The sequence below is a fragment of the Lupinus angustifolius genome, chromosome LG04, assembly GCF_001865875.1.
Source record: "Lupinus angustifolius cultivar Tanjil chromosome LG04, LupAngTanjil_v1.0, whole genome shotgun sequence".
Classification (NCBI taxonomy): Eukaryota; Viridiplantae; Streptophyta; class Magnoliopsida; order Fabales; family Fabaceae; genus Lupinus; species Lupinus angustifolius.
In genome coordinates, this window is record NC_032012.1 from 2,449,140 (window position 1) to 2,463,999 (window position 14,860).

At 33.9% G+C, this 14,860-nt stretch overlaps 1 protein-coding gene across 2 annotated transcripts; it reads left to right on the forward strand.

The window, feature by feature from the left end:
* Window positions 3,196–5,931, forward strand: LOC109345081 (probable signal peptidase complex subunit 2). Of its 2 annotated transcripts, XM_019583861.1 has the most exons (6): window positions 3,196–3,384; window positions 3,523–3,674; window positions 4,220–4,301; window positions 5,327–5,469; window positions 5,603–5,714; window positions 5,763–5,931. In XM_019583861.1, exons 1-5 carry the CDS (start codon window positions 3,301–3,303, stop codon window positions 5,697–5,699), a joined length of 558 nt encoding a protein of 185 aa, XP_019439406.1. In that variant the 5' UTR covers window positions 3,196–3,300; the 3' UTR covers window positions 5,700–5,714; window positions 5,763–5,931. The 2 variants fall into 2 exon arrangements, with proteins under 2 accessions (XP_019439406.1, XP_019439405.1); XM_019583860.1 differs by having other exon boundaries at window positions 3,197–3,384; window positions 5,603–5,890.

The following is a 14,860-nucleotide window of genomic DNA, read 5'->3' on the forward strand; positions in this document are numbered from 1 at the left end:
ATGACAGATATTTTTTCTGATAAATTTAATCAAAATAATAAAAAGAGTCTAATAATTGATTTGTTATATTACTAATTAAAATACATATATTTTTCATGAATATATATATAATTGTTATCTTTTAATTAAATAATATAATGATAGTAATTAAATACATGTGACCCGTGCATTCGCATGGCTAAAAGCACACATGTTACCCGTACATTCGCATTATTAAAAAAACATATGTTACTCATGTATTTGCATAGTTAAAACGCACATATTACTCATACATTCATATTATTAAGAATATACATCTTACTTGTGTATTTGCATGTTCAAGCACATAAGAAAAATAAATTGATAATTTTTAATTTGAATTTTCTACAATTAGTATTAAATTATTATTAACATATAAAATATATAAAAAGTAGGAAGGAAAAAATGTGAGGAGGAGGTGAGATGTGACATGAAGAAAAAATGTAAGGAGAAATTGACATGTGGCAATTAAAATTCAAAGAATCTGAACTGTAATATTAAAATTCAGTGCGAAAAATGTCAAAAAACTTTGATGAGGTGAAAAAGTACAATTATTCTTAGATTAATGGTAAACATTAAATTATATAGATAGATTAATGTAAAGAAATAATTTGAATGTGAAAAATGATTTCAATTTCATCTAATGTTCAATGACTATTACTTTTTAACATAACAAAACATAGATGTTGTAAACACTCAATTTTAGTGGGGTAGCGACATGAACCAATCACTAATTAATATTAAATTATTATTAGCATATAAAATATATAATATATAAAAAGTATGAAGAAAAATATGTGAGGAGGAGGTGACATGTAGCATGAAGGAAAAAATGTAAGGAGAAAGTGACATGTGGCATGAAGGAATGAGAAAGTGACATGTGGCATGAGGAAAGGAGAAAGTGACATGTGGCGTAAGGGAAGGAGAAAGTGACATGTGGCATGAGGGAGTTTTTTTTATTATATTGTTAATAAATACATTGATTCTTAATCCTATGATGTATAGTGTAACCACACATTCAATCAACATTTTCATCTATCTTACGTTGAGTTTATTCTCTGATTAATATTTTACTATCAAACATTGAGTCTTGTATAATATTATGTGGTAAAATTTTCTCATAAACTTTAGTGATACCTTTATATCACACATGATACAAGAAACACCTTGCTATTTCATCCACCTCTATTGAATAGTGTGGTTTAAATCTCTCTCAATTTTAGGAATTGCAAAGGGGCGGGGGTGGGTAGTGTTTTTCGTGTCCATACCCATACTATTTGTGGTTAGTAGGTATGTGCAAGTCCTAACCGATTTTTTAGTTTAAGTATATATTTATATATTTTTTAATAATCAATATATATATATATATATTATATATATAATTATTGTATGGATAATAAAATTTATGTTAATATTAATTTTATCATTGTATTTAATCACTAAAATTCATTATAAAATAATAACAAAATAGATGATTATAATTATAAAATAAAAATATTTATTAAAAAATAAATTTGTAAATATGCGGGTATTAGTGGGGCTAGTTCATGATATTCCCCGCCATAAATTATTTTTGTGAGTACCCTTGAGACGAGTATTTTGGCCATATCCACTTAATTTTTGTCATCATATTATATGATTGACCTAAGATATTTAAATCTAATGACTTTCAGTTTGGTATGATCTCTAATTTATATATCGACAATCTTGTTTATTAACTTCTTACTAAACTTACATTCAATATATTTTGTCTTACTTTAACTTATATGAAAGTTATTTTCTTCTAAATTTTGTCTCAGTATTGTAGCTTATCATTTAACTCCACTCTTGAGCCTTCGACTATGATAAAATCATTCGCTAAAAGGCATGCATTGCAAGGTTGGTTCTTGGATATGTCCATTAAGCACATCCAAGACCATGAAAATAAGTGGGGCTCAATGCCAGTTAAACCAAACAGATACACTTATTTATTTATATATATATATAAACATGTAACAAAATTTTCCAACATGTACATATTGAAATTTATAATATATGTCCATAGTTTACTAAAAAATTTATAGACAAACAACTTTAACAAATCTAAAGTCTAAATTGCAAACATAAATACATGATACAAGATGAGAATGATCATCTTTCTAAATTAATTGGGGTATAAGACCAACAACTAAGAATTATAATTTTATTTTTATGAAAAATTCTTATCTAGGACAAAAAGAAAACAATGATTATTGACTTTGAATGAAAAATTATAGTGTGGAAAAACTAAATATTCTATCTTTTCTATCTCTCATTCCCTCTTCTAATTCTCTTTCTCCAAAAATGCTCCTTCCATTATTTCTATCTTCTCTCTTTCCCAATCTCTCCTTTAATTTCCTGTCCAACAATACATTTTCCATTGTTTCTATCTTCTCTATTTCCCAACATCTCTTCTAATTCGCTCTCTCAAAAAATGCTCCTTCCATTGTTAACCTTGTTGTTTATGTTGAATAACTACAATTCCTCATGTGAGGTCTCAACAGAATTGATAGAGACTCGGCAAATGACAAATATGTGAAATGATCGATAGAGATGTGTCTGGAGACATAACAGAAATGATGGAGGACATATCTGTGAGATGGAGAAGGAAGAAGAAGAAAATGTGAAGACAACTTTATTTTAGTAATATCACTAATTAGTAATAAATCAATCTGCAAAACAATTTTATTTTATGGTATTCATTATTATATAATGACTTAATTATCCTCCCCAAAACTAAAGACATAAGTAAAGTGCTATATACATTTTGGTAATATACTATACACAAATTTATTTATTAATTTTTTGAAACAAATAAAAAGATATTATTACTAATACCCTTTTTAAATCGAGGTTTATTTTTTAATAAGTCCAACCCCTTCAATTTTTATTAAGAACGTAGAATAATGACTCAATTCAATATCTAAAAAAACATTGTTTAAAGAATACAAAAAAAAGAAGAGTAATTCAACGTCAGAAAATCGTATCTTAAACTTATTATTTTTTTCATATAAAATTACCTTTTTTAAACAATATATTTATATCATATTTCTTATATACGTGACTTTCTCTCCTTACCAAAGGAAACAATTGATTTAATGAATGAAAGAATCAAACTTATGACAATTTATTTTATTCATAAAGCATTCTTAAATTTGATACAGGGATATTATTTAATCACTAACAACACGTTACATTAGCCATTGTTAGTAGTGAGAGTTTTATTTGAGAACTGCTTTTCTCAAAGCGAAGAATTAAGAAAAAATGGCTTCTTCTAAAGCTCCAAAGAAAGCCAATCTTCTGGATCACAACTCCATCAAACACATCATTGATGAGTCTGTTTCTGAGGTTCGTTAAACCCTAATCCCCCTTTTCCCTTTTTCTTTCAGATCTTATCCATTCCAAACAAAGTTTTAGTCTTTATGTATTTGATTGAGTTTTTGGTTCTTGGGTCGTGCTTAATTTTTTATATTATCTTCGTAACAGATAGTAAAGAATGGTGGGTACGTGGAAGATGTGAGACTGAGCAATGTGAGGCTCTTGATTGGGACTATCATCATCGTCATTGCTCTGTTTGCTCAGTTTTATAAGAAGAAGTTCCCTGAGAACAAGGATTTTCTCATTGTCTGCATCATCTTATATCCTTGTCTAAAGTTTTGGAATATCAGGGAAAATATTTTTGCAAAATTGGGTTAATTGTTGTAGAGGAAGTAATGATATTTGAAGAGAGGAACTGTAGTTAGTTTTTTTGTTTAATAATATTTATGGCTTGGGTTTTTATTTAATTGGGTTTTTAATCTTGGAAAAAATTTGGGGTAGTGTAGGATACAGCAATTTGTCAATATTGGAGTTCCCTAGCTTTTTTTTTTTGGTTTAGTTTGCTGCTTATTGATGAATGGAATTTGATTGCAGCTGTTTCTCTTGAATATTGAACCCAATGTGACCATACAATATAATTTTAAAATAAATAAATTTATACCTGGGAGTTGGGAAGGTAAAACTTTCTACAAATTTCTAATTAATTCTCATGGTTGGTGGAGTTCCTGTTGATGAATACCATTATTTTTGCCCTCTCCTTATGAATATAAAATTGTTTTTGGTTTTATGAAAGGAAATAATTTTGGGCATCTATTGCCATTTTTATTGATTTTGCTTCAATTTGTTTGATCTTTAACTTCGGCACGTATGTAGTCTTCAATGGGCTGTTGCAGCTGATCATTTACACTAAGGAGAAAGATGCCATTCTGTTTACTTATCCTCCAGCAGTGAGTTTCTAATAGCTTTTAGATAAAGTACTTGTTTTTTCCATTTCTAATAGCTTTATATAATTTCCTCAGCTGTTGGATTTAATATAATACCCTACAGATCATGTTTATTGTTCATTCTTCTGCTGAATGTGTTATTGTTTAATGTGGACTATTAGAACCCTGAGTGTCTGAGTGATGAATCGATAGTTTTGTGAATCTTGTGATCCTTTGATTTCAATTAAATGTAGGTTAGAGGCTTAGGTTTTTGTTGTATAGGTTAGAGTTAGAGGCTTTATTTGTCATCCTTAGAAGTATATTCATGAAGTTATATAGCCCCTGTTTTGTACATTGGTTATTCGAACTTTGTGTATTTAATGCTTGGGTGATAGAGACATACACCTTCATCTTATGTATAAATCTTCCATACCTTTTTTTGTGTTTTAGTTTTCATCCCTTCCAATAGAACATTAGGTTTGGGCAGTTGTCTTACGATTGTGGAATTGCAATTTGAATATTTGTGTAGGCCTTGTTGAGATAGATAGTGTAATCTGGACATGGCTGTTTTAACTTGGTACATATCAGACACAATACCAAGCAAATCACATGTGTATTGAATGTGCCACATCAAGCTTACTGTAGATAAACTCATGAACTTAATGCCAGTTTGGTAAGGCAGTAATGTTTACTTAATATAATATTCAAATAATCCTTTACTGAAGTGTTTGCTTGATTAGCAAATAGCAATGACGCAACATAATTGGTGCTTGGCAGTCTAACCGTGTACAGCTTTTATGTTTATATATTTGTGCTGGCTGTTAAATTCATCTAGATATTTGCCTGCGTATGCAGAAATGGGAGTAGGGGGATTAACGTTGCACACACAAAAAATAATAAATATGCATTCTAATTCAAATTTATCTTTGAACTGTGTCACAAAATCCAAGTAATTCTTTGGTATTAGCTTTCCAGCAGAAGCTCAAGGCATTCTCAACTTAAATTATGACTTTACTGTGTATTAACTTACTGTAATTTTCTTTATACAGGGATCCTTCAGCACAACTGGTTTGGTAGTTTCGTCGAAATTGCCCAGATTTTCAGACATGTACACACTAACCATAGCAAGTGCAGATCCCAAATCCGTTTCTGCAAATAAACCAGTACATCTGACCAAAAGTGTTACCGAATGGTATTTCCCTCTCTGTCTCCCTACCAAAATCCTTCACTTATGCATGCACACGGTGGCAATGACCAAATTTACTCATTATTATGAAGTTTTTTAGCGTTCAAAATGCATCAATATATTTTTGTTCGAATTGCAGGTTTACTAAGGATGGAATATTGGTCGAGGGCCGCATCTGGAAAGATGTCGAGGCATTGATAAATCAATATGCAAAAGAACCAAAGAAGAACAAGTGATTTGCAGACATGGATTTAAGTCCTATAGTGCAGTTCCTGGAGGGGGAAAACATATATCTGGATATGGTTTCTAATTCTAAATATTTATGAAATTTAGAATGAAAGGGAATCAGGTTTTTACTAACTTTACAACACAAATATATTCTCATATTTTGTTGGTTTATTTTGTAGTAAATGATGGAGCTTTACTTCCATTTAGTTTCATGAAAAAAAGATAATAGTTGTTTATGGATTTTTCCTCCCTTCATTTCCACCTAGTTTTCTTCTTAAGATAAGATCAAAATTGAATTACCACTTCAAGTTTGTGTTTTGGGATTCACAGCCCTTAGGAGTGCGCCTACTGCGCACAGGCCCATAATTAACGAGGTCCAAATTATTTTTTTTATTTATACAAATAATTTTATTTCCAAGATTTTTATGAACGGATTCACTTTTGTAATACTAGCTTTTATTCCTTTTTAAATTGGTTATGTGCATGACTTCATTTGATACTTTATTGATTTACAATGATCATTGTATCATATTATATATTTGATGTAGTTTAGCAATGAATGAAATCGTTTAAGATTAATTAAGAAGTTGACCAAAAATTAATATCTTGGACCCATGTTCATGTAACAATAATCAATCCTCTGGATTATATTTGTTGTCCCACTTTTTATTCACTCTATGTACTATTAATTTTGATAGGTTAAAAAAATTTATTTAAATTAAAATTGTAATTATTAAATATTTTTTTGACTAATCATATCTGACTTATGGAGTAGCACAAAACTGTGAGACAATAGATTGATCCCGTAAATGTATTACATAATATCTTCTTAGACACATTTTATTCAAACATTATTATGCAAATATAATTTGTTATTTGTACTAGATATTTTGCTAATGTTATTATACAAGAATTAAATAATTTTGACAATGAGTATTTATTTCTATTTCACTCAATTTATTTTTGCCCCTCCATTTTATTCAAACTTTGGTATATAAATTTCACATAAATAATTATGTTATTTTTTTAAATTAGGATAATATTACGTACTAGAGATATATTTTATTCAAACATTATTATGCAAGTATTACATAATTCGTTATTTGTACTATACATATTTTGCTCAAACATTATTATACAAGTATTAATAATTAAATAATTCTGACAATGAATACTTATTTTTATTTCATTCTCACAATTTATTTTTGCCCCTCCATTTTATTCAAACTTTAGTATATAAATTTCACATAATTAATTATGTTATTTTGGTAAATTAGGATTCCTATTTTTAGCATCAAACCTATAAAATATCATAACCATCCCTAGTGATTCATGCATGCTGAAGTCTGTGATGGGTTGGAAATTTTTGTCAGCATAACTAATTTTGTTTTATAAGTTATAGGAATTTGATTTATTTCAAATAAGATATGGAGATGGAGATGGAGATGGAGATGGAGATGGAGATGGAGTCCTATAGGAAAAAGAAAAGGTTCTGGGAGCTTTATTTTCATGGTTTCATGCCCCCTTCAATTTTTTTCATGACCTTCTAGCTAATAAAAGCTCGGTTTGTTTCAACTTTCAACTTCTTTTGGAGACACTGTAGTTTCTCATAACAGGTATAAAATTTGAGTGACTGATTATCACATATGGGCTTTTCTTTTGCCTCTACACTTGTGAAAGCAAAACCCAGTAAAAGAATAATTGAAACCTTGTTTTCTAGAAAGAAATGGGGCTAATGGGTTAATATATGATTACCAATTTACCATCATGGACACTAGTGGTCCCACGAGCATTTATATACTTTCACCTGATTGTTTATAGAAAATTTTATTTAGAATTGTGATTTCCTTTGTAGTATTGTTCTTGTTGGAGAAAATATAATAGAGAAAATGACACCGAGAATTTAATGTGGTTCGACAATTTGCATACGTCCACAGCTGAAGAGCAACAAGGATTATTCCACTATGATAAAAGAGAACTATAAGTGTTTCACTCACTTCCAAAAGCCCAAGTAACTCAATTTCACTCTCACTCAAGTATTTCTCACACAATTAGAACATGAGAACAAGAAGAGAGAACATGCACTAAGCTAAGTATTTGGTATGTCTTACAATGGTATCACTCCTATTTATAGCCAAAGCTCTTGAAGATTATGTGGCCAAAAGAAAAGAGCATTAATATTGGTTTCACCTTAGTCACTTCTTTTTACTTGGCTAGAAATTCTCCATTTCTTCAAGATGATATTTATCCACTTCTTTTTTGCTTGGCTCAAGAAAGTTTTTTCATCATCTTTTTCATTTAGCCAATATTCAATAAATCTGCACCTTGGCTAAAAGACTATCATAGTTATTCTCCCGCTACTCTTCTTCATGCTCACTAGAGATCCTGAATATTAATCAAGTTTAGACAATGTCTGAACTTGATAGTTGGAACTGGCTTCGTCATCATATCCGCCGGATTATCTGCAGTGGGTATTTTCTCCACTCTAACAACCCCTCTCTCCACTACGTCTCTGATAAAGTGCATCCGAACATCAATATGCTTAGTTCTTTCATGATACATTGGATTCTTTGTCAGATGTATAACACTTTGAGTATCACAATAGATGGTTGTTTCTTCGAGTTGTATACCCAACTCTTCAATTAGACCTTTATCCCAAATGGCTTCCTTTACAACTTTTGTTACTAAGATGTACTCTGCCTCAATTGTAGACAAAGCAACAATTGATTGTAGTGTTGCTTTCCAACTAATAGTACAACCACATAGTGTAAAGACATATTCGGCGAGCGATCTTCGCTTATCTAGATCTCCAGCATAATTCGACTCAACATATCCAGTGATCTTGTTTCCAGCATCTTTGACTTTACCATACGAAAGCCCTATATTTGTGATATCTTTTAGGTAGCCCATAATCCACTTCACAGCCTTCCAGTGAACTTTACCAGGATTTGCCATATATCTGCTTACCACACTTACTGCATGAGCAATATATGGTCTAGTGCATACCATGGCATACACGAGACTGCCAACCGCACTAGCATAAGGTACACTTGACATCTCCTCTTTTTCATTCTCAGTTTGTGGACACAAAGTCATTGAAAGTTTGAAATGGGTCGCCAATGGAGTAGTGACTAGTTTAGCATTTTGCATGTCAAAGCGTTCCAACACTTTCTCAATGTACTTCTTTTGTGACAGAAAGAGTGTCCCATCTTTTCTATCCCTCTGAATCTCCATTCCCAAAATTTTCTTTCCGGCTCCTAAGTCCTTCATTTCAAACCCTGAGCTCAATTGAGCTTTCAAGTTTCTAATTTCTGACATGTTCTTACATACGATCAACATGTCATCAACATATAAAAGCAAATATATGAATGACTTATTTGCAAGCTTCTTTTAGTAGACGCAACTATCATGTTAACTTATGGAATATCCATTTTCAAGAATGAAGGTGTCAAATCGTTGATACCATTGTCTGGAAGATTGCTTTAGGCCATATAAAGATTTCTTCAGCAAGCAAACATGATCTTTCATCCCTTGACCTTCAAATCCTTCAGGTTGTTTCATGTAGATTTGTTCGTCCAACTCACCATGCAAGAATGCCATTTTTACATCTAATTTCTCAAGTTTTAGATCAAAATGAGCTACAATTGCAAGTATGATGCGAATAGAGCTATGTTTTACCACAGGAGAGAAAACTTCATTGAAATCAATGCCTTCTCTTTGTGTAAAACCTTTGGTCACTAATCGCGCCTTGAATCTTGCATCTTCAACCCCAGGGATTCCTTCATTCTTCTTAAAGACTCATTTGCATCCAAAAATCTTTTGAGCCTTCGGCCGCTTCACAAGAACCCAAATATGATTCTTGTGAAGAGACTCAATTTCCTCTATCATGGCAGAAATCCATTTGGAAGCTTCTTCGTTGTTGATAGCTTCTTCATATGATTGTGGTTCACATACTTTTCAGGAGGTTTTATATGTCTCATCTGCCTGTCCCTAGCCAACTGATAATATTGTAATTGGGAGAGATCATTATCAGTACATGCATCATGGACTTCTTCTTGATCAAGTGTTTTTTCTTTTGTTGGCTCCACCTCAAACTCCACCTTCTCCAAGATATTAGGATCTTCAATTTCACTTGATGACTTTGTATAAGGCTTTAACATTTCAGCTTCATTAAAAGTAACATCTCTACTAATAATGCACTTTCTTTTTTCTGGCCACCATAACTTATATCCTTTCACACCGTCATGATATCCAAGAAAAATGCATTTCAATGCTCATGCATCAAGTTTTCCTTCTTTGCTATGAGCATATGCAGAACAACCAAATATCCTCAATTTTTCATAATTTGCCGGAATACCCGACCACATCTCTTCTGGAGTTTTGAAACCAATGGTCGTTGATGGACATCTGTTGATCAAGTAACAAGCTGTACTGACAGCTTCTGCCCAAAATTCTTTTGGCAATCCAACATTTGACAACATACATCNTTGTCCTTTCAAGTAAGGTTCTATTCATTCGTTCTGCAAGTCCATTTTGTTGTGGAGTGTGTCCCACGATATAATGTCTGACAATACCGTGATTCTTGCAAAAATTTCTGAATTCTCTGCTACAGAATTCTAGACCATTATCAGTTCTCAGTCTCTTGATATTTCTCCCGGTTTGCTTTTTGATCAAGATTTTCCACTGTTTGAACTTGACAAATGCTTCACTTTGTGTTTCAAAATGAAAATCCACACCTTCCTTGAAAGTCATCAATGAATGTTAACATGTATCTACTACCACCATGAGAAGGTACTTGGGAAGGACTCCACAAGTCAGAATGTACATAATCCAATGTGCCTCTTGTTCGATGAACTACATCATTGAATTTTATCCGACATTGCTTTCCGAAAACACAATGTTCACAAAAGTCTACCTTCCCGACTTGTTGACCGCATAGTAATCCTTGTTTGGCCAACTCGGCTAGACCTCTTTCACTGACATGACCCATTCTTAGATGCCATAATTTGGTGACATCAGAATTAGATGTTGAGGATACAACAACAACACCCGTAATTGTGTTTCCTTGTAACATATAGAGACTATTCTCTTTCTTTCCTTTCATTACAACCATAGCGTTTTTAGATATTCTTATAGCTCCACCTTCACCTTCGTAGCTATAACCTTTTGAATCCAGTGTTCCCAAGGAAATCAGATTTTTCTTCAATTCTGGAACATGCCTTACATCTGTCAACGTCCTTACGATTTCATCGAAAAACTTCATTCTAATTGTGCTGATGTCGATGACCTTGCAGGGAGCATTATTTCCCAAAAGGACCTTGCCCCCATATAAGGGTTGGTAAGTGGAAAACCAATCCTTAATGGGACACATGTGATTTGAGCATCCAGAATCAAGTATTCATTCATCTTTTGAGTCGTGCTCTGAGACTATTAGTGCATCTGCATTATCATAGCCATTTACTACAGATGCATCTCCATATTCATAAATATTTTCATTGCCTTTGCGCTATAGGCAATTCTTTCTTATATGCTCCTCATTGTGACAGTGAAAGCATTTATACTTTCTAGGTTTTGCTTTAGACTTGGACCTAGATTTTCCTCTTTCACCAAATTGATTTCGCTTCTCTGTTCTTCCTCTAGCAAATAGACTATCACCTAAGCCTTCAGATCTCGAATCTGACACTTTTTTCTTCAGTTCTTTCGAGTGCAACGCCGCCTTTATGCCGCCTTTACTTCGTCTAAGGTCAGATCTTCTCGACCATACATCATGGTGTCGATGAAGTGCTCGTAAGAACCTAGAAGGGAACATAGTAGAAGAATTGTTTGGTCTTCATCTTCAATTTTAACATCAATATTCTTTAGATCAAGAATAATTTTGTTAAGTTCATCCAGATGATCTTTTATGGGCTTTCCTTCCTGCATTTTGAAGAGTATATATTCTTTTCTTCAAATACAGCCTGTTACTAAACCTGATATGCAGAATAGAGGCCTTACTACTAATGCATCTGTCCCTGATGCAGAATGTCATTTTGGAGCTCCACATGCTCCATATGAACTTTGAGCTCACTAATCTGCTGCTCTAGTGTCAAATTTTGAGGTTGATGCTATGGGTGATGTTGTGGTTGTTGGTGATGCTATTGTGATGATTGTGCATGCCCTAATCATTCTTGGTTAACATTGTCTTCCTTGCAATTCTGCTGCACATACTGCCTAGTTATAGGCAATTTTATCTTTTCAGTTCTGTTAACTAGCACTCCCTGCTGAGCACACAGTGTTGTAGTCAATGAGTGGAAGCTCATGGTCCCTTTCTTACCCCCTTCCACTGCAGTCTTATAGATTTTGTTAGAAATTATGGTTGTCACGTCAATCCACAATCCTTTCAAAATACTAAACATGATATAGTAGTCAAACATGGGTAGAGATGACACTTGGCTGTTAGGGATGACATTATGCAGCAATAGCATCATGCATATTTGGGCCACTGTGGTCATATGCTTCATGTAGATTTGTTGGGGCTGACCATCACTGTTGGTACTGAATGACCTCCCTGGAATACAGAGAGTCGCAACTGTCTCATCATTGTTGAACCCATGGGCCATGGTTGAGTTATCTGCTATCATCCGTTGATAATCATCAAGATGGCCATCTATATTCTCATAAGGTGCATTCAACAGAGCATTGATGGTGTCCCTGTCATATCTGATGGTCCAGCTTCGTACCCCGGACTTGTGCTTGTCATTAGGGGATTCTAACGGCCACCATTTTAGCTTATCCATGTGTCTGTTGAATAGTGGGTAGTCATCTATTCCCAGCTGGACCCGCCTCTCTAGTACAAAGACCCATTTGAGGATAGTAAATTGCTCATCTCTTTCTTTTAAGGTGAATCTGGTCCGGTCAAAGCACAATGGAGGTTGAGAGCTAGGTGGTCATCTCATTCTCTTCGGAGGAGGGGGGTTATTTTTAGCCACAATCGTTTTCCTCCTGTATCACATCAAAACCACTCAAATCAATTAGTAATTAAACATAATTCAACCAATACCATAACAATGTCATTATAGTAACCATAACCAAATCAAAGCACTTGAGTGCCAAGTTCATGAAGTACTTGGATTTCCCACTTAGAATCCCTGAGTTCCTTAGTGATAACATTCATGGCTTCACAATCACAACATAATGATTAATTAATAAGATAATGTAGCACATACAACCTCCTAATCGAACCTAAATGTGTCTATAGCAAGTGGAAGTTTTCACAATGCACAAATAGGAAGAAATTTGAAAAAACCAAGTGAGGTGAAGAGCTTAAGAGCCAACATGTACTTATAGTTATTAGCTCATGATGCAAATGTCAAGTGAATGCACGAGTTTTGTGAAGTAATAAGCTTGAGAGCTCTTGGGAAGGTTTTTTCTCTCTTCTCACTTGTTTTTCTTGAAGGGGGAAATGAAGGGTTTGACCCTTATCCCCCTTTTTTAAAACTGGTCTATGCCCCTATCGCTTGAGCGAGGAACTCTCGCTTGGGCGAGAGCTGGGCAAAGATTCTTTTCTATTTCTCGCTTAAGCGATCCAGTCTCGCCTATGCGAGAATCATAAGTATTTTGACCTGTTTCCCTCGCTTGAGCGAGGTACTCTCGCCTGGGCGACAGTCATGCAGTCAAGATGACTCAAAATTGGTCATTGTCTCGCTTGGGCACAAATTATCCATTAAAATCCCAGAAAATTGACCTATGCACCAAATTTTAAATTTGATTTTCACTCACTCTAACACACATTATGCACCTCAAACTACATACACTGATTTATGACTAACACAAAACAATCATGGAGTACAAAAGTGAAGCAAAACAAAAACATAAAAGCTGGATTGCCTTCCAGGTAGCGCTTGTTTAACGTCATTAGCTCGACACCTGTTCTTTTAAGCATTTGATAAGTTGATGATTGTGGTGAGCCGCTCGACGTTACCACCCAAGTAGGATTTCAATCTTTGGCCATTAACTATCCAACTTCTCTGAGATGTTGGATTTTGTAGTTCAATCTCTCCATGTGATTTGACTTCCTTAACTAAAAAAGTTCCTGACCATTTTGACTTCAGTTTTACCGGAAACAGTTTCATCCTAGAATTGAACAACAATACACTTTGTCCTGGCCGGGAATTTTTTTATGGATTTTTCGGTCGTGGTACATTTTGACCTTTTTCTTGTACAACTTGGAGGACTCATATGCAGTGAGCCTCATCTCTTTCAATTGTTGCAACTGCAACTTCCTTTTCTCACCAGCTACTTTCTGATTCATATTGAAGAATTTAAGAGCCCAAAATATCTTATGTTCAAGCTCCACCGGGAGATGACATGATTTACCATAGACTAGTTGATGAGATGATAATTCAGTAGGGGCCTTGAATGTCGTCCTATAAGCTCATAGTGCATCATCCAACCGAAGAGACTAATCATTTCTTGTTGTTGAAATTGTTTTCTCCAGGATCCTATTTATCTCTCTATTTGATACCTGTACTTGTCCATTTGTTTGTGGATGGTAGGGTGATACCACCTTGTGTTGGACCCCATAATGTTGAAGGACCTTCTCCAATTGAGAATTACAAAAATGTGATCTTCCATCACTAATAAGAGCCCAAAGTGTGCCAAATCTACTGAATATATTCATTTTTCAAAAACTTCACTACAGTCTTGGCATCATCCCTTGATGAAACTATTGCTTCGACCCACTTGGAAACATAATCCACCACTACAAGTATGTATAAGTGTGAGTGCGATGGTGGAAATTGTCCCATGAAGTCTATCCCCCAACAATCAAAAACTCGAATTTCCTGAATATTGGATAGTGGCATTTCATTTCTCTTGGAGATCCTGCCTGATCTCTGACAATTATCACATTGTTTTACATACTAGTGTGCATCTTTGAACACAGAAGGCTAGTAGAAGCCAAATTGGAGGACCTTGGCAGTTGTCTTCTCCCCATTAAAATTCCCTTCGCACATCGAGTTGTGGCAATGCCCTAGGATGCTTTTAGTCTCTTATATCGATACACACCTCCTCAACAATCTATCAGACCTAGTCTTAAAAAGATGAGGGTCGTCCCAAATGTACTCAAGGGAGTCTCTCAAAAATTACTCGTGCAACTTTAAAATTAGCCATGTCAACAAACCATGGCCTT

Excerpts from the sequence above, each read along its gene's own strand:
- LOC109345081 (XM_019583861.1), top strand. The coding sequence starts at position 3,301 with ATGGCTTCTTCTAAAGCTCCAAAGAAAGCCAATCTTCTGGATCACAAC. Across the intron at positions 3,385-3,522 it reads TTGATGAGTCTGTTTCTGAG|ATAGTAAAGAATGGTGGGTA; the intron begins GTTCGTTAAACC and ends TCTTCGTAACAG. Across the intron at positions 4,302-5,326 it reads TGTTTACTTATCCTCCAGCA|GGATCCTTCAGCACAACTGG; the intron begins GTGAGTTTCTAA and ends TTCTTTATACAG.